General features: G+C 44.8%; 3 protein-coding genes across 3 annotated transcripts in view; 1 reads left to right on the top strand and 2 right to left on the bottom strand.

The window, feature by feature from the left end:
* The window catches only part of FRYL (FRY like transcription coactivator), a 148,507-nt gene extending 142,275 nt beyond the window's left edge, over positions 1 to 6,232 (top strand). Inside the window, exons 59-62 of the mRNA XM_054582148.1 lie at positions 1,396 to 1,413; positions 2,150 to 2,260; positions 3,194 to 3,384; positions 4,172 to 6,232. Of these exons, the coding sequence (XP_054438123.1) occupies positions 1,396 to 1,413; positions 2,150 to 2,260; positions 3,194 to 3,384; positions 4,172 to 4,430 (579 nt within the window). The 3' untranslated portion in view covers positions 4,431 to 6,232. The remainder of the gene's footprint in view (positions 1 to 1,395; positions 1,414 to 2,149; positions 2,261 to 3,193; positions 3,385 to 4,171) is intronic.
* Positions 6,233 to 9,754: 3,522 nt separating this feature from the next.
* ZAR1 (zygote arrest 1) lies at positions 9,755 to 13,819 on the bottom strand. The gene is made up of 4 exons (XM_054582267.1): positions 12,908 to 13,819; positions 11,299 to 11,391; positions 11,142 to 11,216; positions 9,755 to 9,904 (listed from the first exon to the last, which is right to left on the bottom strand). Exons 1-4 carry the CDS (start codon positions 13,817 to 13,819, stop codon positions 9,761 to 9,763), a joined length of 1,224 nt encoding a protein of 407 aa, XP_054438242.1. The 3' UTR covers positions 9,755 to 9,760.
* A 1,174-nt stretch (positions 13,820 to 14,993) lies between these two features.
* Positions 14,994 to 20,445, bottom strand: SLC10A4 (solute carrier family 10 member 4). The gene is made up of 3 exons (XM_054582266.1): positions 19,838 to 20,445; positions 18,864 to 19,074; positions 14,994 to 15,721 (listed from the first exon to the last, which is right to left on the bottom strand). The coding sequence occupies exons 1-3, from the start codon at positions 20,443 to 20,445 to the stop codon at positions 15,209 to 15,211; spliced, it is 1,332 nt and encodes a 443-aa protein (XP_054438241.1). The 3' UTR covers positions 14,994 to 15,208.
* Between the last annotated feature and the right edge of the window lie 5,456 nt (positions 20,446 to 25,901).

Genomic DNA, 25,901 nt, shown 5'->3' with positions numbered 1-25,901 from the left:
AACTGTGACGGAATAGACAATAAAAAAATAAAAGAGAAAAAAAGTACTGAAAGCAAAAAAGATAATTAAATGAAAAGAGAATGCATATGTGAATTTCAATATACTTAAAAGGCATCAATTTAAAATATACAGTGGTAGCATATATAGTATAATTTCCGGTAATTCAGAGCTATAGAATTAATTACATTTGTGTTATTTCCTACAATTGCAGTGACCATAAACTTCATCAGGGATTTTTATTTTTATTACATCCATAGTAGAGGCTATGGATATATGCACATAGAGTCAGTTCTATTTTATTTTTGCTAAGAGAAGTGAGAAAAAGTATTAAAACTCAAAAAACTGTAAGTTTTCATATAAAACAGTATAAGGTAAAACCTTAGGAATTTAGATATGCTAATAAGTTTGACATTGGATTGTGCTCAACTGATGTTCAACAGAATGACTAAGTAATTTATGATAAGCAGTAGGGAGCTAAAGTTCACCTTTGCTTAGCAAATCCTTTCTAAATTGATAGGAATGAATCTTATATAAATAGTCCTACAGCGGAAACTACTTAGAAAAGCAGAATGCAAAAGGGACTTTTATAAGCAATATTTACATTATGGCAAGTGCTATTTTAAATAGAAATCATTTTTCTCCATTGATGAATAGGTCCAAGGTGCTGTAGATATTTTAATGTAATAGTTGATAAGTAGTCCATAAACTTGATATCTCCCTGTGTATTTTATATACATTATCTTATTTGATCCACACCTTAGTAGGGTTGAGTTTCTAAAGTTTAAATTACATTTGGAATGCAATTTAAAACACACATCAGCTTTTGATATTTTACCTTCTGACTCCAAGTGCGCGCCAATTATGGCAATATAGGACCTAATTAGACAGTGAAAGGTAGGAAGCCTAGAATGAGCCACACCAAAGATCATCTTCCCGTGGGTAAGTATTCATTATGTAAGATTATAAGCCAACTTCTTTTCTGAGAAGAGTAATTTATTTCCTACTGAAAAATTTTCTCCTCTACTAAGAAAATTTTATCACACTTCGCTTTTTTAAAAAAGGCTTTTAAAGCCTAGGTAAAGACCACTTATAGTAAGCCAGATTTCCCAAGATCACATTAGTTTGATTTTCTTCATAAGTTTTACACAGAAATAAACTGTAGTCTAAATGTAATTAATTTATTTGGCAAAGAGTTAAAAACACCCTGGAGTGTTATATAATAAATGTTGAAAAAGTTTTATTCTGGAAACAGTATTATAAATTTTTCTTTGGGGTGTGATTAAATGACCTTCAGTTTGCCTGGGGCAGCTGTGACCCTAGTTAAAAGGATCTCACACTAATTCTTGGTCTTTTTCTTCCTTTGTATTTTTGTGACCCGATCACCTTCTTGCTTAGCAAATGGAAATTCTAGCAGTAAGTGACCTGTCTTAATTTATAGACTACTTATCCATGTCAGACAAACTGGTTTTCATTTGCCATTTGTCCATTTGTGACCTAGTGGTGTTTTGTCATGGAATACTACTTTAAAAGTAGTGTGTGCTTCAGGTTTGCATAGCCCTAATCTATCAAATTGGTCCTATGAAAATGAGATTTTATAATTAACATGTACAACTAGCACTTGCCTTTTTATACATTTATAACTAACATCTTTTAAATTTCTTAATTTTAAAAATCAAAGTGCAAACGCTAATTTCATTGTGTCATTTCAATGAGATTACGAAAAATGAATTCATTTTTAGCTAAGAGGTTATCCAATTTGACTTTGCTTTAACAAGCACTGATTGGTAAATATAGTACAACCTTGATGCGGCAAAAGTATATGTATGCATTTGAACTATGCAATTAAAGTTTTAAGTCATAGCCAATCCTTTTTAAAGCATCCTATATATTATTGCCTACTTAAAAATTCTGCCTGATGTGAAAATGTGCTTCACACTAAAAATGAATTATGTAACCAACAATATCCTTACGTTTTTAATCAATCTTCAAAGCATCTTTCATCAGCTTCACACCATATTAACTTGCTTATTGCAGAAAAATAAATGCCAAGATGATTTTAACAATTATTTTACAAATTTATTGGCAATATGTGGTCTAGTCAAACATGGAAAATCACACCTACATTTAATGCAATGTTATTTATTTCTAGGAACTGGAGCTCTGCCGAAGGTTATACAAATTGCATTTTCAATTGCTACTTCTGTTCCAAGCCTACTGTAAACTTATCAACCAAGTAAATGCAATAAAAAATGAAGCCGAGGTAAATATTCAGTTGAACTAGGAAAAAGCCAAAATGTAACATATACATATATGTTCTTTGTAGGGGAACTTAAGACTAAAGTTACTCATCATGAATCATTTTTTTATCAGACTTGTTTTTTTGAAGTGATGTGCTACTTCTGGACCTATTAGTAAATAAGACAGTAGATGTCCATCCAACAGCCTTAAAATGTTCAAGGCCTTAAAGGTCACAACAGGAGCAGCAGACTGTGTGTAATCAAAAGTCTCGTAAAACACATCAATTCAGGAAAGAAATAGCACTGTATTAGGAAACCCCTTGACCTCTTGTCCATGTTATGCTGCAGTTCTAGTAAGAGACACAAGACTAAGCAAGGCCAAAACACCCTAAATGTTGGAAAGCACGTAGTGAGTAGATTCAAAGGCAGTGACGTTAGCCTTTTTCCCCATTGTCAACCACTGATACTAAAATCATCAGTAGCAAAATGATTTAATCTTTTTAAATGATTAAATTTAAAAAGATACACATACATCCTGGTTTATATCAAATTACTATGTAAACAACCTTTTAAAATAGAAAGACTTTCTTCTACTGTCAAAAAAAAATTTTCACAATCCTCCCGTAACACTAAATTTATTTTTACTATCCAAGGTGAAGTATATACCACATTAAAACCAACAACCTGCCTTATTTATTACAATTTAACAGTTACTACACTTATTACAACCTATTTTATCAAGAGTAGTTAAAGACTACTATTTGGTGCCTAAAATGATTTATCCCTACTGAATAGAGAACTTAAAATATTAACTGCCCTTAACTAGTAAGTTTAACATTTGAAAATCTTTAAAATGAAATACTACCACCATTAAATCTATCTTCACAGTCAGTTAAGTGCCTTTCTGTTACTGAACATGTAAAAAGATCCTTCTAAGGGGCTCTTCTTTGTTTTAGGTCATCAACATGTCCGAGGAGCTTGCCCGGCTGGAAAGTACCCTCAAAGACGCAGAGTCTGCCTCAGAAAATGAAGAAATGGATACTTCCAAAGCAGCACAAACTACTATAGAAACTGCCATTCATTCTTTAATTGAAACTTTGAAAAATAACGAATTTATATCAGCTGTGGCACAGGTCAAAGCTTTCAGGTAAAATGTGAAGGGATTTTTAAGGAGATGCATATATACCAGCAGTTTCCAGCTGTTTTCGTCTCACAGCACACAGACACTAAAATTCTGCAGCACACACAAAAAATGCATTTTTGGCCGTTCTGACAAAAAAATAGGTATAATTTTGATTCGTTCGTACTCGGTGGCTATTGTGTTGACTGTTGTCATTTTTTTTATTTGACAGTCTAAGGAAAAGTCAGTGCCCCTTACTGACTTTTTAGTCAGGTATTGCACATTTTAAAAATTCTTGTGGCACACCATTTGAAAACTGCTGCTTTATGCCTCGCCTGGGAGTTTACAGTGATTGGGTTTGGTTTTCAATTTGATGATTCAATAGCAGGTCTTTGTGAAAGGAAAACATGATTTTGTTCTTTTTACAGCTGTCACTAAAATGATCCTAATTTTAGATTTCGTTCACTCTCAGTGATAAATTCAGTAATCTATTTGCTCAAATATTAAAAGATGTTCAGCTCAGTGGGTTGCATGTTGTCCCACACACCTGAAAGTCACCGGTTTGATTCCCGGTCAGGGCACATGCCCGGGGTTGTAGGCCAGGTCTGCTATTGGGAGCGTGTGAGAGGCAACGAATCGCTGTTTCTCTCCCACTCTCCCTCCCCTCCCCTTCCCTCTCTTCAAAATAAAATAAAACAAATGAGATCAGTGATTCACAATGAATTTTGTTGTCATGGGTATTAACATTAAATGTAGTTAATCTTAATAATTGCTTGATTGAGTCTCAGGACTTGAAATTACTGTGTCTTTTCAGGTCTCTCTGGCCCAATGACATCTTCGGCAGTTGTGAAGATGACCCAGTGCAGACGCTGTTACACATATATTTCCATCACCAGACGCTGGGCCAGACAGGAAGTTTTGCGGTTATTGGCTCTGACCTGGACATGTCAGAAGCGAACTACAAACTGATGGAACTTAATCTAGAAATAAGAGAGTCTCTACGCATGGTGCAATCATACCAACTACTAGCACAGGCCAAACCAATTGGAAATTTGGTGAGCACTGGATTCTGAGGAACTTCAGGCATTTAAGAAAGAAACTAAACTGAAGACGATTAAGGATATTAACAAGCACCTTTTATGAACCCTTGCAATTCACTGATAAGTTTTTCTGGCAGCATCTACAACCACAGTGTAACTCATGTCAAACTTCATCAAGATATAAAAAGAATGTCAAAATCAAAGACCTGAAGAAAAAATACTAATTGTTTAACAGCTGCCAATACCTCCCACAATTACTCTGAAGAAGAAATTTTTAAATTACTTAACCTATGTGAACAGAAAAGGGCTAAAAGTGATACATACAGGTACATTACATCGCTTTCCGGAGAAACGGATTGTAAGAATGTTTGCAATAATGGCCTCTAATACTGAGATATTGAGAAGCAGGTAAAATGAGGCTGAAATCGAAGCTGGTTCATTTTGGCTGAAGACCTGCGAAGCTGCTTGGACTTCCAGCAGTCGGAAACATAATCTGCAGTTGATGCTTACCCATCTATATGAAGAACATCCAGTCGGATAGATACACACAGAAACTTGTCTGCAAAAACCATTGATTTTTTTTCACCGTGTGGGATGAGGGTGTGGGTGTTCTGTTTTTCAGTCTGTGTAAGGAACTGTGTGCGTGTGAGCTGGGGTGTGTGCATACATGACAGTCCTATTTTCAAGGCGTGGCTGTGTGGTGATGCTGTCTCAGAGCATGCCTGAAAGAGCACTGCAAGATTATTTTTGAAGAAATTTTATTTTATTAGATATAACTCTTCACAGTGTGTAAATGTTAGAACATTTTAATAATATTTTAAAACTGGGCTTTCCCAGTATTTCAAAAAGAAATAATATATCTGTTAACGTTATTGGAATGCTGCTCAGTTCTCTGATCAGTGCTTATGTTACGATTGTTGATAACTAACCAAAGTAGATGCCTGCAGAGACTTTAAAATGTAAAATAAAGATGTCTGCTGCCCGTCAGCTGTTCTCATTAGAAAGTTAACTTATTTTACTCCATAATTATTATAGAAACTGTATAGATTAAAACTAGTATTTTTTTCTTGTACATTTGTGCAATGCACTGTTACACAAGACTAGGTGTACAAAGCTGAAGAAAAAATTGTGGTCATTGATGGTAGAATATATGACTTGTAGGCTCTGAAGTCTACCGAATTCAAGAAGAGAGATGCAAAAGCATTTTTATACGTTCATTCAGGACTCAGATATTTCACCCTAAAGGAACCTGCAGCTCTGGGGGGAAATGAAAGCAAGCCTGAAGACTGACTACCAAAACATGCAATACACTTACTCACTAAGTCTGTAGCATAACATGAACTGGATTCTCTGACCTTTTTTAAATAGCATTTTGTAAAAGAAATGAATGTAGTCCCACAATTCCTCTGATATGAAAGGAACACCTTGTATTTTTTATATGCATCTCTTATCCACTGTGACTTTTCTTTTAAACTGGGCTCTGTGATTGCAGAGTTTAGAATGTAGGAATGAAATGCTTAGCTCTGCCTTCTCTTGGGGGTGTGGACCCTGCCAGAAATGTAATTATGCTCAAGTGCATTATTGAAGGCACTGTGCGCCCCGTTGGACTGCTGACTGTAGTTATGTTACCTACAAAATTCCATAACTGCTCGCGGCACATTCATAATCACTGTATTTTTTGACCCTGATAAAAAGAAATTATTTTGATGGTGTTCTGGTACTGTAAATGGCGTCCTTTAAATTATTTAATAACATTTGGGTGTGGGGCAGGAAGGGGGCGGCGTCCCGAGGCACGCCGCCTTTTACACCCTGTCTCACCGTCCCCTATTTTTCCTCACCCTCCTTCTATCCTTTTTGTTAAAAATAAAAAAACATTGTAGTTGTTGGTTTGTGTTGTATTTTAAGAAAGGATGAATGATTAGTGTGCATCATTTAGAAATTTTTTCAAATTACCCTCATTACTCTTAAATATAATTTTCTGTAAAAGGCGGAGGGCAAAATTAGTTGACTACACAAATCAAACCTTTCAAGCAGTTGAAATGTGCTTTTCATATTTATTTGTATGTAGCTAAGTCTGTTAATAATGTAATGAAAATGGACACACCTGCAAAGGCCAAGATGCATTAGCCATTAGGACTGTCCTCTTGCAAAAGGGTTTTCCTCAAACCTGTACTTCTTTGCTCATAACCCTCTAAATCCAAAGTTTGCACTTATTGAAAATATCAAATGCTTACCTTACTAAACACCTTATTTAGTTCCTATCAAGGCCTAGTTTTTGCTCATACAAACTTTTATTTAGCCTAATACATTTATCATTTTTAAATAGTTTGTAAAATAACACCAAAAGAGAAGGAGAGATCTGGAATTTCCCTCAGGCTGCTTCTAAAATAGAAGGCCGAAGTGTTTTGACACAATGTAGAAAATATTTTCTACTCCTAGCAATAGAAAGTAACAGGAACGTTACAGCCTACAACCCGCCTTAAACTTAGAAAGTGATCAACACGTTCTCGGGGGACAGACTCACCGATTCGGAGTGAGCGGGTCCTTGAGGGCTGCTCATCCACCACGCCAGCATAATCTAAGCGGGAGGAAGTAAGACGGTCGAATCAATGTGATTAGGATAGTGTTTTATGACTTTTTGAAAATTTTCAAAATAAGCCACTATCACTCTAGCAAATGTAGGAAACAGGAAGAAAGTTAGAATCACTTCTCGTCACCGAGAGAGAAGCATAATCTGGAGTATGTCCTTCTAGTCTCCCAACCTCTTGCTCAAAAAAATTCATCTTATAAATTTCAGATTGTACACATACAGCTCCACAGCGCCTCCTCATTGCTAGAATGTTATCACTGTAACTCTAATGAAAAAGATGCTTTGTGCTACTTTGCTCTATGTCTGAATTCCCATTAGGTAAAACATACCATATTTTGCTATGTATAATGCGCTCCTGTGTATAATGCACCCCCACGTTTTTGGCCCAAACTTTCAGGGAAAATCTTCTGTTTTAATTTTTTAATTCAATTTTTTATTTATTTATATTTAGAAACAAAACCAATTGTCATATTCCAGGGTATTATTTTGCATACGGATATTGTTAACTGCTTTGCTTTCTAGAGTTAACACTTTTAACACATAAGCATAAATAATTAAAAACATTTATATAGATAAGGAATTAGTACTACCTACATATAATGTGCATCCTTATTTTTCCCTTGAAAATTTGGGCAAAAGTGTGCGCGTTATACATGGCAAAATACAGTAGTTTGATCTTTGCTTTCCTCAACTATAAAATAGGGTTAGCTGCTCTTAGGAAAATTAATGGTAAAGTATTAAAAATGTAACTACCCATGTTAGTAGCCAGTGAATTTCTCTCTTAGGATCCACTGCAGTTACCTGTCTACTGTTCTCTCGTTCATTCAGCAAATGCCTGTGTGCCTCTTAAACATCGCTTGCATGCCGTGAGCCAAATGAGTCTCCTGTCCCTGGCCTCAGCCAAATCAGTAGCAGGTGTTAGAATGAAACATCACCTCACCAGCACCTAGAGTGACTGTCACTCGTTACTCGGACTCCCCCTCCCCCCCATGACCACCAATTGACCTGCTCTGGGCAGGCCTCCTCACTGGTTTAAAGGCACCCGCTGTAGCCGGAGTGAATGTCACCGTGCCCCACCATAGCTTTAAAACCTTTCAACAGAGTCTCACTGAGGACGGGTACCTGAGCAAGTCCCAAAGTCTTCCCAGTCTGAGCCTACCAGTCTCGCCTGCTGCTGCGCACATCCCTGCCCCTCCGCAAGGCTCCGCCACTGTGGCCTCCTGGTTTGCTGGCCTTTGCACGTATTAGCTCAACCTAGAAAATTCCTCCTTCCCTGCTTCGCTTAATTCATCCAAACTTCAGCACAGCTGAAGTCTTTTTTTTTTTTAAGCAAGCCCTTCCTAACCTGCCCAAGTCAGATCTATTACAATTAACTAGCTCTTCCGTGTTAACATGGCAGAACTTCCATTTTATTTTATTGTTCTTAATGCAGGAATGAGTGGCCATCTACCCTCCATGCTAGAAGCTCCACGAGGGCAGAAGCCACACCAAGGTTTTTCTGCATGAGAGTAAAGCCGACTCCATTGCTGGTTTTCACGCTTCAATTCCCTAAGTAACACCTGGGGTACCTGTTAAATGCTTTGCTTAGGATTCGACAGAGGTCCTGGCCTAGGAACCTGCATTTTCACAAAGCACCTGCCTAGGCCCATAAGGGTGCAGAGGGCCTTTTCCCATTGCCCTAAGGGCTCTAGAGACCGCAGACTCATTTTAGGGTTTTATTCCTTGCATTTGTCTACACACAAGCACCCCAGACGTTCACAGACTTTGTATGGCCTCCGTAAGGTAGTAAGGGTTAGCCTAAAGGGGCTGCTTAGACAATTGGGAAGAGGCACAATAAGCACCTGGTCCCTGTTATGTGATTTCTGTAACTGGGAAGTCAATAGCCGTCAGCTCCGATATCATTGGAACCCGGAGGCTCAGGCTGAAAGGACCACCCTCAGCCAGGAGAGCTCTGGGGGCCCGGCCTGTTTTCTTGGGACTCGGGTAGGAAGCTCTTCGGTGCCCTTGGAAGAGTCCTTAGGTTAGATGCGGGCAGTTTTAGAACTGCAAGTCAACAAAGACAAAGGTTACAGTTGTCTTTGTCAACTGTAAGTACACGTAGGAGGCCGATTTTTAAAGGGCTCCCACCTTTAAGTCCATTTAACAGTTACCTAACATCTTAAAGAAGCTGCCCTAGCAACCCCGTTCCGAGCGCCAGCTGTGGAATTGTGGCTAACAACTCGGTTTTGCTCACAGCATGCCACGCGGCCCAGGAGTTTGTCACCTACTAGGCTGAGGTCGCAGATGCACTGATGTTCTCACCCGCAGCCAGCCAGCCACTCAGGGTCACCCCCAGCTGTCGCACACACCAAGGATGGCTCTGATTCCACCCGCTTCAGGAGCATGCTCATTTTAGTGATTCACTGGCTTCCCTTTGTTCCATTCATATCTTGTTTATAAGCTTCCCACAGACCTGCAGAAGCAGTGAATCTCACATCCGGGCCCTCTAAATTTCTCCTCAGCCACTAATACACCACAGAGCCTGAGTGCTCCACATGCAGTGAACGGATATTAATAAAGATAAAGTGACAGGCCCAGACTGTTAGCACAGACAAGCTTTCCTAAACCCTTATTTTTAAAAAAAAAAAACAAGATTTTTATGCCATTGTTTTGCAATACTTTTATTTAAAGGCTTTGTCAAAAAACACAGCCTTTCAGGAGAAGGGGCTTGAGAAAAAGCTCACTTGTCCACTCCACCAGCACACGTTCAGCGGAACCGGCTTTGTGCACTCATTTAAATGATATATTTGAAGCTGAAAGTGCTGTCACAAGACAGGCGTTTGCCTTTGCATCTCCCACACAAATCTTGGCGATGGGGCCGTTTAGGGTCAATGTGGCGGAGTTTGACTGAGCAGGAGCATCTAGTCTGTTTACAACTCTGAAAAATCAAAGTGAGAAACACATTCAAAAGGTAAACCCTTGGTCATTTCCTAGAATTTCAAAAAGGTTCTCAGTCCATTCAAACTGAATGCACCCTGAGCCAGGCCATGCGCTAATCTCGTCGTCTTCATCCCTGTAGCAATGACAGGGTTATGAAGAGAGGGGGTTTAACCATTTGTCATGGTCCCACGTTGCACAGGAATTGCACTGTTTCTTTTGAAAGAATTTTCTTACAGGATATCTTTTCCTGCACTCGATGAAAAAACAAGCAAGCAGGGAAGAGGCGTTAAATAAATGTATTGCAAAACAAGGAAAGCAAATGTGTGAGGCTAGTGGCTAGTAGCAGGCTGTAAGTCAGGCCCGGCACCAGCGACCTTGTACCTCTACCCACCCCACCCCCAACCTACGGCAAATGACCTCAAGCTGAGGCCAAAGGTGAAGCAGCAGCTGCTGAGCCCACAGAAGGGTGGCTAAGCATCCCACTTTAAGACCTCACCCTACTCTGCCATGATCTGTGGGAGTCTAAATAGTCTTCCATACTTAGTTTCCCCCTGACCACCCTATGGTGATAATGCTTTCCCCATCCAACTTAGTCAAAGGCACTGAGTAGGCCGTCTTAACCGGTGCGCCGGGCTCCAGTAGCTGTGTGATAATTGGCGAGTTTAGTCACCTCTTCCCTCTTAGATTATCTTAGCCCCTCAGCACAGCGCAGTGCTTCAGTAAGAGCAAATAAGCAATGTTACCACTTCACCCTGTAAAGCTCAGCAACTTAGATTTCAAAACAAATCATTCTCCTTTTGCAAAGTCTCATGCAAGACTGAACTTTAAAACCCCGCGCTTATATTAAGTAGTTCAACTTGGTTGTATGCTTCCCAAAAATAAAACTGGGGCAAAATAAGTAACCGTTACCACCTCATGTTAGTAGAACAGCATCTTATTTTTAGCTTGCCTTCTCAAATTAGACTAAGCGCCAGGTGAGGCAAACATTCTTCCATATTGCAAGTGAGGCACTGGTCTCTAAAATGTCAACATGAACAAGGTCTGCAAGGGCAGAAGGAAACTCCCACGGAGGGAGTGTCTCCCAGTTGAGTGTTATTTCCAAACTCCTGCCAAAAGGTTGTCAAATCCTGGAGGTCACTGGGAACCTAGCATATTTTAGGAAATACATTCAACAAACTACACCAAAACCCTCTACCACTACCCGGGTCAGACACAAAATGAAACATTCCACTTACTTGACAGGTAATATCCTCCACTCGGTAAGGGTTGTAAGACTTCTGACAAGTTCTGCAAAACTGCTTAAAGTAAACCTGTGATGAGAGAGGAAAACCTTAAAACAAAACCTTCTTGACACTTTTGTCAAAAAGATGCCAGTCCCGTGGTACTTCTTACCTTGTTAGTGCCCTGTACACACCACACATAGGCACTTTCCCACCGGATGTTGCAGTCCTTGCAGTGATAGTAGCCATATTTCTGTTCCAAGAACTGAACAAAAGGATACCACAGTTTAACCAACATGACATCTGAATTGTCATCCTTCATGTCAGAAGCTGGGGAGGATCTATTTGCTCCTTAAAACTGGCAACTTCCTTCAGATCATGGAGGAAAGAAGTAGGGTCAGTTCGAATTAGTCTCTACATGGGAGTAATTAAGTGAGCTAATAGCTTAATTAAGCAGATAAGCAAGCATGGGCCCCCCAAAGTATATGCCAGATTAACTTGGTTCATAACGCAAATTAACTGACAGATTACCGAGCAGGTGTTTCCCCTCAAACAGGCAAGGGAAAAGCCAAACATCAAGGTTCTGCAGGGAGGCCTTTTCTGTCAGGAAAAGTCTGACTTGAGAACACACACATGTGGCAGTCGTTACGCTGAAGAAAATCCATAAGACTCTGCATCCGGAAATATTTTAAGGTGTTCACTCAAAATTAAGTAAGTTCTCTGCACTGCGAGTTAAATTTCCACCAAACAAAGGAGCTAGGAATCTACATGGTGGCTAAGCCGTAATTCATGCGGACCGTGACCTGAAGCAGGTTTGCCACATTATGAAGCTGTCTTCTCTCCCAGTGAGAAGCCAGGTGTAAACAAGTTCGTGGAGTTAGGCCTTTAGAACTGAAAGGAGCTCAGGTGAGCACTCAGAACAATTTCACAGGTGAGCAAGTCCAGGAACGTTAAGAATGAAGACAGCGCAGAGCTTCGGTGTAGCTTCCTGCTCCACGCCTCCTCCCCACCGCCCGGGGTCCGCTGTGGAAGAGACCGAAGGCCTCTTTCCAGCCTCTTAGTAACCGCCCACGCCTTCCCACTCCTTGGATCACAGCTGCCCCCGGTGTAATCCAGCCCTCTGGGGTTCAGCTGGTGCGAACGGGCCCTCCGCGCCTGTCATACACGACAGGCCAAATACTTGGGCAGCATTACGTTTGAGTAGAGGTGCTTTCTAGGAGTAAAGAAACATCCTGAGAGAGGCACTACAGTACCCCTGGCTTCCAGTAGGAGGTTTGAAAACCCAGACAAGACTCAGTTAGGGGTGAGCTGACCAGCACCCCAGTAATCGACCGTTGGGGCTTTTGCCCCATTAAGTGCGGAAAAGTGAGTGGGAATTTTGGGAATCAACTCTCCTGCCAACAAGTCCACCTTCTGATGTTCAGCTGGGCACCCATCCTAGATCACCCAAATCCTCAATCAACACTGGACTGCGTGCCCACGATCAGAGGTCAGACAGCAAATATGCTCAGAATACGAATGTTAAAGGGCGTCTCCCTCGCCAAACGTGGTGCTGGTATTTTGCAATCGCCATAATCAAGTTACAATTGATTTTACTGTTGGAGAAGGATGGCACGTGCTGCCGTCGGCGGCTGCAGAAAGGCAGAGACGTCCCCTCGCGCCCAAGGGAGCCCTGTGCCTCCACCCGTCCGGAGCAGGGCAGGGACCCGAACCTGGAGGCGGCGCACACCCCGAGGACCCCCTGCGACCCTGGGCAGTTCCCGGGCCGGCTCGGGCCTCACCTGGAAGCGCAGGCGCTCCTTGCCCGGCTCCGGGCTCCGCAGAGACGGCCTCGCGCCCTCGGCGCCCCGTGCCGGCGGCGGCTGTTCCGGGCTCCCGGACGCGCTCCGCGGGGCAGCCTCGGCGCCCCGGGTCTCCCGCGGCTCCCAGCTCGCCTGCACCGCGGCCCCGGCCTCAGCCGCCTCCTCCTCCTGGGACTGCGGCCGTTGGGGCTCGCTCCTCGCCGACCCCTCTCCCTGCTGGGCGTCTCGGGGCCTCGGAGGTGGCGGCCTTCGCTCTCCGTCCGGGGCCCCAGGGCTCTGCTCGCCCGCCGCGGTCTCGGCTCCTTCCAGGAAGGTGGTGAGGCGGCGGGAGACCACGGGCGAGTACAGCGCGACGGTGCGCGGGAAGTGCACGGGCCGCGGGCCGCCGCTCGGGGGGCTGTCGTGCTCGAGGCCCCCGCGGGCCGGCTGCAGAGAGGCCGCGCCGCCCGCCGCGCCCTCGGGGCAGGGGCTGGCCGGGGGCCCGGGGTCGCGGGGCCTGCGCGGCAGCGTGCGCCGCCCCAGCGAGCACTGCACCGACACGTCGCGGCGCGGGTTCACCTGCACGGCCGCGTCCCGGCTGCTGGCTTTGCGGAGCCGCGGGGCCAGGCCGGGGCTCACCTGCGCCAGGAGGGCCATGAGCTGCGCCCGCTGGTAGTTGTCGAAATACTCCGCGGCCATCAGCTGCCCGTAGCCGGGGAAGGACGACGGGGCAGCCCCGGCCGAGGAGGAGGAGGAGGGCGCGGGAGGGTAGCCCCCGCCGCGTGGCCGCCAGCCGCCCGCGCCCGCTAAGCCCTTGCCCTTGGCGTTGGGTGGGTAAGGGTACGGGTATGAGTAGGCGGCGCAGGCTGGGTACATGTAACCGTCCTGCACCTCCTCCCCCAGGGAAGCCATGAGCGCAGCCCCAGCCGCACCAGCCTGCCGCCGGACCCTAAATAGGCGGCCCTGCGGGGGCGGCCCGGAGCCCGCCTCACTGCCGCGCCCTGCCCGCCACGGCCGGGTTCCCACGTCCCCGCCGGGAGGGCTGCTCCCTGACCACCTCGGGATGGAACTTTTCCGCACACCCGAAGATCCGCACCAACACCCTTAGATGTTCTGGAAGGAGGCTTTCCTTGCGATGCACGAACTGATTCGTCAGTGAACTTGCCAAAGGGGAAGAGAATTCCAACAAGAGAGCTAGCACCTGGATTAGTCGAGCCAGGTGGTCCCCATACCTTGATTGTCCCAGGTGTCTGCTCTGCCCAGGAAGCTGAGGCGAGGCCGCGAGCCTCTGGATAGTGAGCAAAAATGCGAAAGTTTGGGGAACTGCTTCGGTCGGTTGGCTTTGATCTCAGGTTATAGGTTACTTAATTATCTCAGAGATGCTCCGAGAAGTCTACGCATGAACCCTTTCGGCAAGTATACAGGGAAAGCACTCTGGGACACCCATGGCCAGGCCAACTGTCCCCTCTGCTGGAGCACCCCCCACCACCTCACAATCGCCCCCTTTCTAACTGGGGCCTCCAGGTAGTGTTGAGGACCCCGAGGTCCTGATAACTATTCTTCTTTGGGGAAGAGAGTAGTTCTACAAATTTTCCTAATCCAATCACCCCTCCAAAAGATAAACTGATTTGGGGTATGTTAACATAAATGCAGAAGACCAAGTCAGTCACCAGCTGGAAAGAAAATACTTGTCCACCTGAAAAATGTTGTCTGTTCATCACCAATAGATACCAGATCAAGTAAACAAATACATTAATGTATTTTTTCTGACTTGAAACAGGTTTGACACTAAAATACTATATTTTGTTTAATTGACCTGCTTTGGGGTTTTTCTAAATACAGGTCAAATTTCAACATTGTCAAGTATTCATAAGTTGAGCTAGCACACCTTTTTTGCAACAATTACATTAAATTCAATTATGCTTTACAAATATAGCTTGTTTTTTATACTAATATAAGATAGTGCACCAAAATTCTACATTTCCAAGACCCTGCTTTCTAAGAGTTTACATATTTGAAACAGTCATAGAAATTGGTAATGGTTAAAACCAAAGAGCACGTTTAACTTGTTCAGGCGTCACACTTCAGCAGTCCCAGGTGCAAGTTATAATACGACATTGATTTGTAATTTGTGAAAACACTTGGTTAATATACCAAGGCAACCTTACAATGAGATCAAAACTGTTACAAGTATGATAATGTGAACCAATTGTTATCCTTTATGTAAACCATATACACTAGCACAGACTATAAATAGGAAGTAATACTTCAGCAAGATAGAAGCTCCGTGTATCTCCATGTTTAGAGAGAAGTCTGAGTGGTTTCCATCATAATTAAGTCATCTGCTTTCACTGTGCCATAGGACGTGTCCGCCATTTCCTCTTCTTTGAGTTTCTTATAAGAAATATCTGTGTCCTCATCTTCATCTAGAGGATCTCGCTTGTGCAATATTTCACTTCCGTACATTTTATACAATAAAACAAAAATCCCCGCTTCTGCAGACTGGAAAAGGGCATAGAGCAAGGGAAACATGTACATACTCCCTATGAATCGCGGTGGAAAGGCCAGTTTGAGAATGGCAGTGCACAGCTGCACATTCTGGCTACCTGTCTCCAGGCATACAGTCCTCTTGCAGTTGGGCGGGAGATGGAAGAGAGTAGCTAAGCCGTAGCCTGAAGCGTAGCCGGCTAAAGGCATAAAAATCGCTACCATGTAAACAGTTGCAGGAATACTTGCCAGCAGTTCAGGTCCTAACATAGTGCCGGTCAATATGAACAGGACCACCAGCGTCACTAGCAGAGACCACAGGGAAACCTAGTCACAGAAAGTGGATAAACAAATCACCAAAAAGAAGATAGTTGGAAAGGAATTCAGGCAAGGAAATTCTAGCCTCTTGGAAAAGACCCAAATAGTCTGAACCTCCCACACAAAATAGAGATCTTTACGGTCAAGTCTTTGGCAGAGGCCTTTGGAGCCAGGCTGCACGGCTCTACTTGTTTAGAGGCCTGTCCTTGTGTTTAGTGACAATCTGCCTTCTCTAACCACAAGCCATTGCCATAGAAGCGACATAAACCAGCTACTCCTGCAAAACAGTTTTTAGAGGTTAATATGGGGGAGGTCACTCTTCTCCAGGACTGTCCCCAGGCTTTCAGTCAAAACTCTGTCTTGGAGTTTTGACTGTTCCGAGCACGCGCTGATTGCGTGAATGTGCCCCTTAATAACAGAGCTATTAGAATTCAGCCCAAGATACCAGGTATGATCTGATGAACAGAGTGGGCAAATGGACTCTACCTTCCCTGAACAGGACCCATGTTTCCATAAGAAATTAGCTCTAGTTTTACACATGAGATAACAGGCTATTAAAATTTATGAAAACAACTGTGATATTTTTCATCTTCAAAATACTTTATACCTCAGAGAATTGTTAGCAATATCAAAAGCAATTACTAACTCTTAGATTAAGGGAAAAATGTAAACATAAGATGTGAGGTATCTGTTGCAACTTGTAATTCCCCCTTTTCCATCTGTTCCTGAGACATCCCCCACCTGTAAGTCTCTAGTGATGCTTAGGGATTATTACAGTAGATGGATTTTTAATAGAAAACAACTGACTCTATAAAACAGCATGTCATCTTGACTGGTACATTTAATTCATTCAGAAGACAGGCTGTGTAAAATAGCAAGGTAGAAACCTAAAAATTCCTCTCGTAGTTCTTCAGACTGGTAATTAGCTTGTTATTCTAAATGGGGGCGGGGTGAGGGGTGTTTGTGAGGGAGACCACAGATCCGGAAGAACAAAGTGCTGTTTCTGGTTCCTTGCCTGTCTGGGAGGAAACCCCTTAGGGATGTGTTGGACTGGCATATATAGTACTTTGTACTCTTTAAAAAAATTAGTTAAAATTTATCTGGGCTGGTTAAAAAGTCTGCCCTAGAGGATGCTGAAATAATGATTTTATAAGGTACTCATGCTGCCAGTGTGCAATTGGCAGAAAGCAAACTATTATAAATCAAAACTTTTCTTTACATTAAATTTCAAAGTGTGACCACATCAAAAGCTTTGACAGAAAATCTGATTCTTCATTGTGCAAATATTGGCTCCAAGGTTTCCTTTGCACTATTTTAAGTCATTTGGGTGAGCACTGGCATTGAATGCTCATTTTGAAGTGTCTGCACAAGTATAAAAATGTTATAAAGTATATCCTGTGAGTGTGCTGGTTCAAGAATGGGGATAAGTTCCAGCTTAAACTCAGTTAGCCAGTCGTATTGAATTGTGTATTATTTAAGTGTATTTATCTGTTTTAGCATGGAGATAACTTATTTGATTGACTTTCTCTTAGAATCCTAAAGTTTTATAGTAAATGTCATCACATTAATAGCATTAGTTCAATGATTAAGCTTCTTAATGCATTTCCAGGTTATCTACTGATATATTAAGAATATAATATATAGCCATCACTGGTGAGTCTCAGTGGACTGAGTGCCAGCCTGCGAACCGAAGGGTTGCTGGTTTGATTCCTAGCCAGGGCACATGATGGGGTTGTGGGCCAAGTCACCAGAGGGGGGCGCACAAGAGGCAATCACACATTCATGTTTCTCTCCCTCTCTTTCTCCTTCCCTTCCTCTCTCTCTGAAAATAAATAAGTAAAATCTTTAAAAATAAAGGATATATAAAATATATGTATATTTACATGTACGTGTATATATGTTACATTCAACATATATGTTTATTATAGAACACAATTTCTTTTACCTAAGGCTGGATATATGTACAGAAAAGAACCCTCTATTGTTCATATTAATAAAAGTTAGCCCCTCTACATAATCAGATTGCTTTAGATGAATATAAGTAAAATACAAAGATTATGTCTCTTTTAAACAGACATTGGAGTGACTCTTTTTCTTTGTCTAAATTTGCACATTTTACAGTTCTTGGTTCTGCATTTTATTTGACTAACTTCCTAAAATGAGAACCCTGTTCATTGTTTACTCTTATTTACTACTGTTTGAGTTTTCAAAGAAAGCTTAATTTATAAATATTTAAATATTTCCTCCAGTCACCTATTATAAAAGCATCAGTTTTTAAAAATAAAGCAATATTGGAAACATTGCACAAAATAATAGAAATCCCCACCTGTTCACTACCTTTAGAAACCATATGAGCCCTGGGTGGGTAGCTCAGTTAGTTAGAGTGTCCACCCAATACCCCAGGGTTGCAGGTTCGATCCCTGGTCAGAGCACTTACAAGAAACAACCAATGAATGTATAAATAAATGGAATAATGAATCAATGTTTCTCTCTCTCCCTTCTCTCTAATTTTTTTTTAAAGAAGAAACTATATGAAATATTGCAGTGGGGAATTAAAAAAGAAACACGTAAATTTAGTTATAGCAATACAATTTGCATTATTTATCCATAACCTAATTTTATTTTGTGCTTTGAAGTTCATATTTTGTGCATTCTATTATATTGCCGTGATGTAATTTTTAAATTACTTTGGCCTTATTAGTGTCAACTTATTTTTAGAAAAACAACAGTCTACAGAGTTACTCAGAATTAGAGTTCCACCTTTGAAAAACAGAGCAATGCATTTTTTAAATACTGTACAAGTTCTAGTAAAATAACTTTATTTCACCTGCTTTTTTTTGGTAATACACCAGTTGTTAATGGAAAATATGTCCATTTTATGCATTGCCATCTACTTTGCACATAATGTTTCCTCCTATGAGTACTGAGTTCTCTTGTGCTGTTTTTAATAAACCTACCTTCATTAAAGCTATAATTTTTTGAAATTCAAAGGTGAAAGTTATCTTTGGGGCATGAACTTTTTTTTTAAGTTTATTCATGGAAGGGCTGCCAAATCCTTTTCTTCCTTACCCCCTTTTCCCAAACTTCCTAGCAGTTCAGCCAGATGGACTCTCTAAGTCTGTCGAGTATGTAAAGGGAAGAGTGATGTTACCTTCACGATATAGTCAGCCACCCGGTTGTATTTGTAGCGAATGAAGACGCCCAACCCAATTGGGATGAGAGTGCTACAGAGAGTCAGGGTGACTGCCCCAAGGGGTAGCAGCTGCACCAGAGGGGTGTTGATCCAAGCTCGGCTGTAGATCCACAGACACAGGGGCATCAAGACGAGGGCCAGGAGCGTGGAGGAGATGGTCATGATGATGCTGCAGAAAAGGGAAGGAACAGAGGTCAGAAAGGGCTTCGAGCCAAAGGGCCTGTCTTGCCCACGGGTAACCCTCTATCTTGCACGTTGGGTAGAGGGAGAGGTGGGAGACTGCAAGTCCCCAGGCTTGAGGTCTGGGGAGACCTGCTTCATCCCAGGGGAGTGCCAAGAGAGCTGCACGTGCAAGTCCAACTGAAACATGAACCTCGGGCAGAGAAAAAACCCCAAAACCTCAGGACCGCTGTCCCTGGCTTTGTAAACCCTGGATGACGTTGAGGGCAAGGAACATTTTTTTTCTCTTTTAATCCTTCAAAATATCCTGTTAGACACGGTAAAGCTGCTGAATACTTGTTGGATTCAACTCAATCACGTTGTCCTCTCTATGAGATTACTCTTTATGGGGACCAATCGCCCTATCCTGTTGTGCATTTCCGGAGAGTCCTGGCTTCAGGCTTCCCGGTTCTCTTTGTCTTCCAGTGGCCTGCGCGGACAGCCCAGCCCTCGGGGAGGGTGGTGAGGACTGTGCTTGCAACCCCAGGCCCCTGAGAGCAGCTGCGTCCAAGTCCAGGCCCTTGCCGGGCAACGCTACTTCTCCACCTCTGCCTTGACTTCTAAAGCCCGGGCGTTAACATCTTCCTCCACTTTTCTTCTTCCCTGTTCCCTGACTCATTCTAACAGCCTCTCCTTCCTCTCCTCTTGGTCTTGAGCCCTCTGCTGTAAACGCGGTGGGTTGGGATGAGAAAGATGCCTAAGGGACACAGTACCTGAGGTTCATGTCGCCGTCCACCAGCAGAGACATAAGGTTGGAGAGATTGCCGCCTGGACAGCAGCCACACAGGAGCACCGCCACGGCGGCCACCTCGTCCAGCGAGAAGACGAGGGCCAGCAGGAAGGCCAGCAGTGGTAGGAACCCGAACTGGCAGAGCGCGGCCAGCAGCGCGCCCACGGGCCGCCGGACGTGCGCCCCGAAGTGGTTCACGTCCACGGTGCAGCCCAGGCCCAGCATGGTGATGCACAGGGCTGCGCCCACGAACACGTTCAGCCCGTGGTTCAGCGGCGTGTCCCAGAATGGGGGCTCGTGGGGCACCCAGGGCCGAGAAAACGGGGAGGCGCCCAGGCTGACCGCGCCGCCCGCGAAGCCGCTGGTGGTGGGCTCCGGAGTCGGAGGGGAGCCGGGGCTGAAACTGACGCTGGGACCTGGCCCGAGGCTGAACCCGGGGCTGGGGCCGGCGCTGGGGCCCGCGCTGGAGGTGGGAGCGACGGAGAAGTCCGGGCCGGGGCTCAGGCTGCTGGTATTGGGCGACAGGGTGTAGTTGTCCGGCTGCAGAGAGGACGGGATGAAGAGCAGAGTGGCATTGTCGCTGTCGTTCATGGTGCTGTCGTCGGGAGGCTGCAGGTCTGGCTCCTGTCCGCGCTGCGGATTCCTGTTCCTTCTCGCCGCGCGCGCGTGCCGCCGCCCGCCCGTCCGTCCGTCCGTCGGTCAGTCAGTCTGTTTGTTTCCAAGCCTCGGCGGCTCGCCGTTGACGTCTCCGCGGCGTCGGGTGGGGCAGGTCGGTCCTAGGCTTGGCTCGGGTTCGGCCGACGCCCGCCGGCTGGCACTTAAGAGAGCGCAGCCCCGGAGGGTGAACCCAATCGCTGCGCCCCGCGCCCGGCAGGCCCCGCCCCGCCGCCAAGTCCCCTCCTTTTAATCACCAGTAAGTGGTTCTGTTAAAGTGTAGCCAGGGGCGGAACAAAGACCTGACAAAGGACAAGAAGAAGAAAAAAATGTCCCTGGCTGCTGATCAAGTTCTCTGATGGGCTCTGCCTCTTGATAATGAAATCTGGAGACCCAGGCACATAGGGAAAGAGAAAAATAACCGCTTATTTATGCACGCACAGAAACGATGTACCCGGTACAAACAGCCTGCAATCCTGACATCAGGGGGTGGCGGGTGGGGGGTGGGGGACTTGACTTAATGTCAGCGGTTCTCTGGTAGGAAGACACACTCCCTCTCTGGCTTTAATTTGCAGGCAAAATTTTTAAATTAGATTTCTCTGTAATCATACTGGCGGTCTTTGCATAAGCCGGGTCTTACGCAAGCACGAGTGCATTATTTCATTTGGTTCTCACAGCAGGCAGAGACCTGGGAGAGAGACTATTAGACCCTTTGACATACAGGGAATCTGAGGCACAGGGAAGTCTCTGCCTCATCAGCCAGACCCACAAGTTGCTGACTGAATGTGAATAGTCATTTGTCATTAGAGTGCAATGAAGAGCTGGGCTTAGAAAAGGCTCTGCGGGGGGAAAAAAATGTGTGTTTTGGAAGTTATTGGCAGACGGGGAGAGGGTATTTGATTGGTCATGGATTTATGAATGCTTTAGCTCTGGCTCTAGGATTAAAGGACTGAAAAGAAATAAAGGGGTGAGATTCTCTGCCTCAGACAGGTGTTATCCCCCAAACAAATCAAATTCTGAGTTCTCTGGAAAGGAGACTCAGCGACTTTGTTAGGCACTAGGTGCATCCATCTGCAAATGAAAGGGGCCTCCAGCTCACAGCCCGCACAGCCCTTTGAGGAGGCCGGCTGCCTGGAACGACCACAAAGAGATAGCCGGCTGCGTTGGGAAAGCCCACCTGGGACTGTGCAGGCCGAAGTCAGGATCAGGGGTTAGTCTGTGTGGAGCTAAGGCCCTGGAGTGAACTCTTCCTCCCGGGGACTTGCTCCTGCTTCCTCTCCTGCCGCCAGGGGAGACTGGGTGACTTCCACTTTTTCGTGGCGGACTGAGCCCCTGTGTTTATCGTGCTTTCTGCTCCCCAAGTCTCCTGAAAATGACAGAGACTATGAAAAATAAGACTAAATTCACAACATATTACCTTCTTTTGTTTTCTTTCCTTTTATTATTCTTGTGTATTCTATTACAGTGGCCCAGTTTTGCCCCCTCTGCCCCCCCTCTGCCCAGCCCCTCCCCACCGCACCCCCGCTCCCGCAATCAGTCCCCACACCGCTGTCCGTGTCCGCGGCTCACTCCATTCCCCCTTTTTCCACCGTTCCCCCCCTCCCCCCTCCCCTCAGGCAGCTGGCAGTCTGTTCCATATTTCCATATGTTGTATTCTTAATCACCAATAACTTAGTTCATCTCTGTGACACCATAATTTATAGGAGGGCAGTGCTGCTTGCAAGCATTTAGGAAAATAACAAACCTCATCCTTTTCCAAAACACTAACAAGAAAGCAACCGGAGTAAGTTTTCATGTAGGCTTATGTAAGCAAAAGAAACACATTTGGATACACAATGAAACGCGCTGCCCGTGCTGCTCTGGCTACGCGGGTTTATCCGGGGAGCCGTGGAGAAACAGGCCCGATAAGGAGCAGGCGCGGCCCAGCCGTGGGGGGCGATAAGCCCAGACACGCGCGGCGGAGGGCGAGCCGAAGCCCAGCAGGCAGGCGCCGCTCCTGTGTGCCCCTCCTCCTGTTAAAGATGTTCAGATCCACAATCAAATGAAACAAGCAGTAATTACAGGCAGACCCACTCATCTAAGGAGCTCCTCTCAAGGTTTGGGGAGGGATTTGGGAGGCGTTTTGTTCAAAAGGTGAAGAGTCAAAAGCAGGAAGGGATGGACTTGGTTTGTACATGAGCAGGATCACTACACGGGCTTCGCAGGGCCCGCAGACCTGTTTCTCTCCTCCGGATGGGCTTGTGGTCGATGTAAAGGGAGCAGCTGTTCTTGCCTCCTCTCCTTTCTGATCTTTCTTTCCATCACTATTCAGGAGAAAACCCCAGAATTAGGAAAACCAGCTCCTTCCCCAGGTGTGGTGATGTTGGTGAACGGCATGGGTCGCTTGGCTTCCTCGATGGTCTCCCTTTCCCTCTGGCCCGCCCAGAAGGGAGAGATGCATAGAAGGAGGGAAGACAACAGAGCGCTCGGAAAATACGCCATTTGGAGGAAAATTAACTTAGAGCCCTGTTGCACACCATATACCAGGTTCCTAAGAGGGTCTAAAATCTATTTGGAGGAATCTTTAATGACAAGGGGGAAATTCCTGTGATAAAATCTTAAGTGATAAAACAAGTTATAAAGCTATAAGCATACACATTCACTTATATTTTAGTAAATTTATAAAATGTATATAAATTTAAAGGAGCTTTTCCCAATGTATATTATATCTGAGTGCTAGTATTAAAAATGATTTTTATTTTTCCCTTTGTATTTTATGGCATTTTCCAAATTTCAGCCATAAATATATATTATAACCAGAAAACTATAACTGTTATTTTTTTTAAAAAAAATAAAAATCTAGGGGACTATTGGGCATGAAAGTCTGAACACTTCCAGTCAGCGAGGGCCTCAATATGGCTCCCAGTGCACTCGGGGGGGGGGCCCCTTAAAACCTGCGCAGGAGCACCTGGGTGGTCTGATGGGCGGGGCAAGCAAGGCGGCATATTTATGGAAGCCTTACTGGTGGAATTGCCAGATGTAGCAAATAAAAATACTGGGTGCCCAGTGAAATTTAAATTTAGGATCAAAAATAAATGAGGTATTTGGTAGGAAGTCCCAAATGTTCAGCATTTCGTCTGGCAACCTTACCTGGAGAAAGATGACGAGTGGTGGCCTCCAGTACTAAGACCCCCGCGCCGTTAGGACACACACCCTAAATCGCGGGGGACGCTCCAGCTGGGAAAAGAGGCGGTGCACAGCTTGGGTCAGGGTGCTGTCCCGGGATTGGTGAAGAGGAAACAGCGAAGCCCCACCTGGTCCCCCCGGGAACTTGGCCTGGTTCTAGGCGGAGAGGAGAGCTCAGGTTCCAAGGTCAATGTTTACAGCTAAATTGCAGTTTCATGTGAGTTGAAGAAGGATGTTGATATACAAACTATTGCTACAGCAGCAACCAACAGTTTGGGATCGAAGTGCATGTAAACTGGACGCTAACAAAAGTGGCCATGGCTCTGAAGAGGACTAGGGAGCCAGGAAGGGGGCCCCAGGGTGGGCCAGAGGAGGGGAGTAGACCCCAAAGGTGTCCGCGTGGAGGAGGATGTTGGTAAACACTCCCACCTCACATGAAACGCCTCACGCCCCTGCAGTCACTCCAGTGTGCTGACCCTCCGTTGTTTTCTCTCGGGCTCTTCCCTGTTCTCCTAGAAGACAAGCTTCCCTTTGGATGGAATCCCACCGTCAAAAATCTCTTAGCGTTAAGTCCAAATGGAAGCTGCTACCCAACTCAAGAATCCTACTTCTGAGTTGTGAGTGATTGATCAAGGGATGGCCCTCAGACCTATCTTTTTAAAAAGATTTTATTTATTTATTTTTAAGGAGGGGAGAAGGGAGGGGGAAGAGAGGGAGAGAAACATTGATGTGCAAGACATACATCGATTGGTTGTCTCCTGCATGTCCCCCAACTGGGGACCTGTCCCACAACCCAGGTGTGTGCCCTGACTGGGAATCCAACCGACAACCTTTTGGTTCACAGGCCGGCACTTAATCCACTGAGCCCCACCAGCCAGGGCCCCATCATAATACAAAATTTGGAGTAATCCTAAGCAGGGGGTAGATTTTAATGTCAGCTTGTGAGGAGAAATTCATATACAGGTAAAACTGTCCTTGAAAATCCTTTAAACACCCATAAGAGTATAATTATCTTTCTTCATGAAGGCCACGCCAACACTGCCCGCCCACCCACCGTACTGAGACGGAAGGCTCCTTCCTCGGTTGAGCAGCGGATGAAGTGGGTAGCCTGCATCTAGAGGCCATGTTATATGAAATGATGCCTTGGACCATTTCTCCTAGTTCTCAGGCCATGACAAGCTCTGGGAGCCAGGACTGGCCTCAGGAACAGCAGAGCCACGTCTCCGGGCTCACAGCGTGCCCGCGGCGCGCCCCATGGCGGTCTGCGGTCTTTCCCTTGCTTTTCTCTACTTTACTCTCATAGTTGAATTTGTGAAATTTAAACTGCATATGATGTGACTCTCAAAATGAATATTCTAAGCTCAGGGATTGATCCAGAGGGTGGAAAGCGATCCCACCCAAGCCAATTAGGGTCCTGCCCTGTGATTTCTTTTTTAAAATGAGAGCCATTCAGAAAAGCACTTGCCTCTCTTAAGAAGTTGGAAAGTTGTGAGCCCAGAAACTGATACTAACCATGGTTCCATTTTATGAAATCACCTAACCTGGGAAATGAAGCCAAAAATAAAATCCTAAACAAAGCAGATGAGAAGCAAAGAGAGAAAATGCCGGCAGCACCAAAGTCCCTGTTCAGGTCTTTCTCCAAAACACCCCTCAGCTTCCCTTTCAGCCAAGCTAGTTTAAGTTGCAGCCAGAGGAGTCACTGAATAATAAGGCCATGTTCACCAAGTGGGAAAAACTGAGCGTTCGTTATTCAGTAATTTTATGGCTCATAATTGGGAATTAAAGGCGATGATTGGTGTCAGTGTAGCTCCCCTTCCCGGACTGCAGCCCCACGCTCGTGTGGCCGGGGGAAGAACGGCAGCGAAGCAGCTGTGAATAGGTTAATCTGTCCTCAAGGTATGGCCAGCTTCCCTTATCTGGAAAAGACCTTACTGCTACTGAATACAGAGTGCCTTACGACGAACCCGGCCCCTGTGCTGAAAGGATGTTGGGATTTGAAGGCTGGTTTGTGTGTAGCTGTTGCTTGCACACCTTCTGTTATATTATCTGATCCTGTCCTCACATGACTTTCCCCAGCCTATCCTGCTCACTCTGATAGCACGTCAGCTCCTCGTACGTCCTCCGTCATCTTTGTCGAAACAAAGCCTCTCGGCTGCTCTCGAGTCACGTGGCCCACCTGTGCCCTCCCTGCTGGAAGGCAGCAATTGAAATGGATTGAATCCAGGTCC

The sequence above is a fragment of the Pteronotus mesoamericanus genome, unplaced genomic scaffold (assembly GCF_021234165.1).
Source record: "Pteronotus mesoamericanus isolate MK-2021 breed Mesoamerican mustached bat unplaced genomic scaffold, CSHL_Meso_final contig_68, whole genome shotgun sequence".
Taxonomy (NCBI): domain Eukaryota; kingdom Metazoa; phylum Chordata; class Mammalia; order Chiroptera; family Mormoopidae; genus Pteronotus; species Pteronotus mesoamericanus.
The sequence above is the reverse complement of the archived record's forward strand: the minus strand, read 5'-3'. Positions and strand labels throughout refer to the sequence as shown.

Bases quoted from the DNA above. Each gene is read 5' to 3' on its own strand.
- SLC10A4 (XM_054582266.1), bottom strand. From the start codon at position 20,445: ATGAACGACAGCGACAATGCCACTCTGCTCTTCATCCCGTCCTCTCTG. The intron at 19,075-19,837 runs GTACTGTGTCCC...CCTTTTCTGCAG, and splicing joins GACGGCGACATGAACCTCAG to CATCATCATGACCATCTCCT. The intron at 15,722-18,863 runs GTAACATCACTC...TTCTGTGACTAG, and splicing joins TGGCTGACTATATCGTGAAG to GTTTCCCTGTGGTCTCTGCT.
- ZAR1 (XM_054582267.1), bottom strand. From the start codon at position 13,819: ATGGCTTCCCTGGGGGAGGAGGTGCAGGACGGTTACATGTACCCAGCC. The intron at 11,392-12,907 runs GTGAGGCCCGAG...CCTTTTGTTCAG, and splicing joins AGGAGCGCCTGCGCTTCCAG to TTCTTGGAACAGAAATATGG. The intron at 9,905-11,141 runs GTAAGTGGAATG...TTGATTTTTCAG, and splicing joins TGGAGGATATTACCTGTCAA to AGTTGTAAACAGACTAGATG.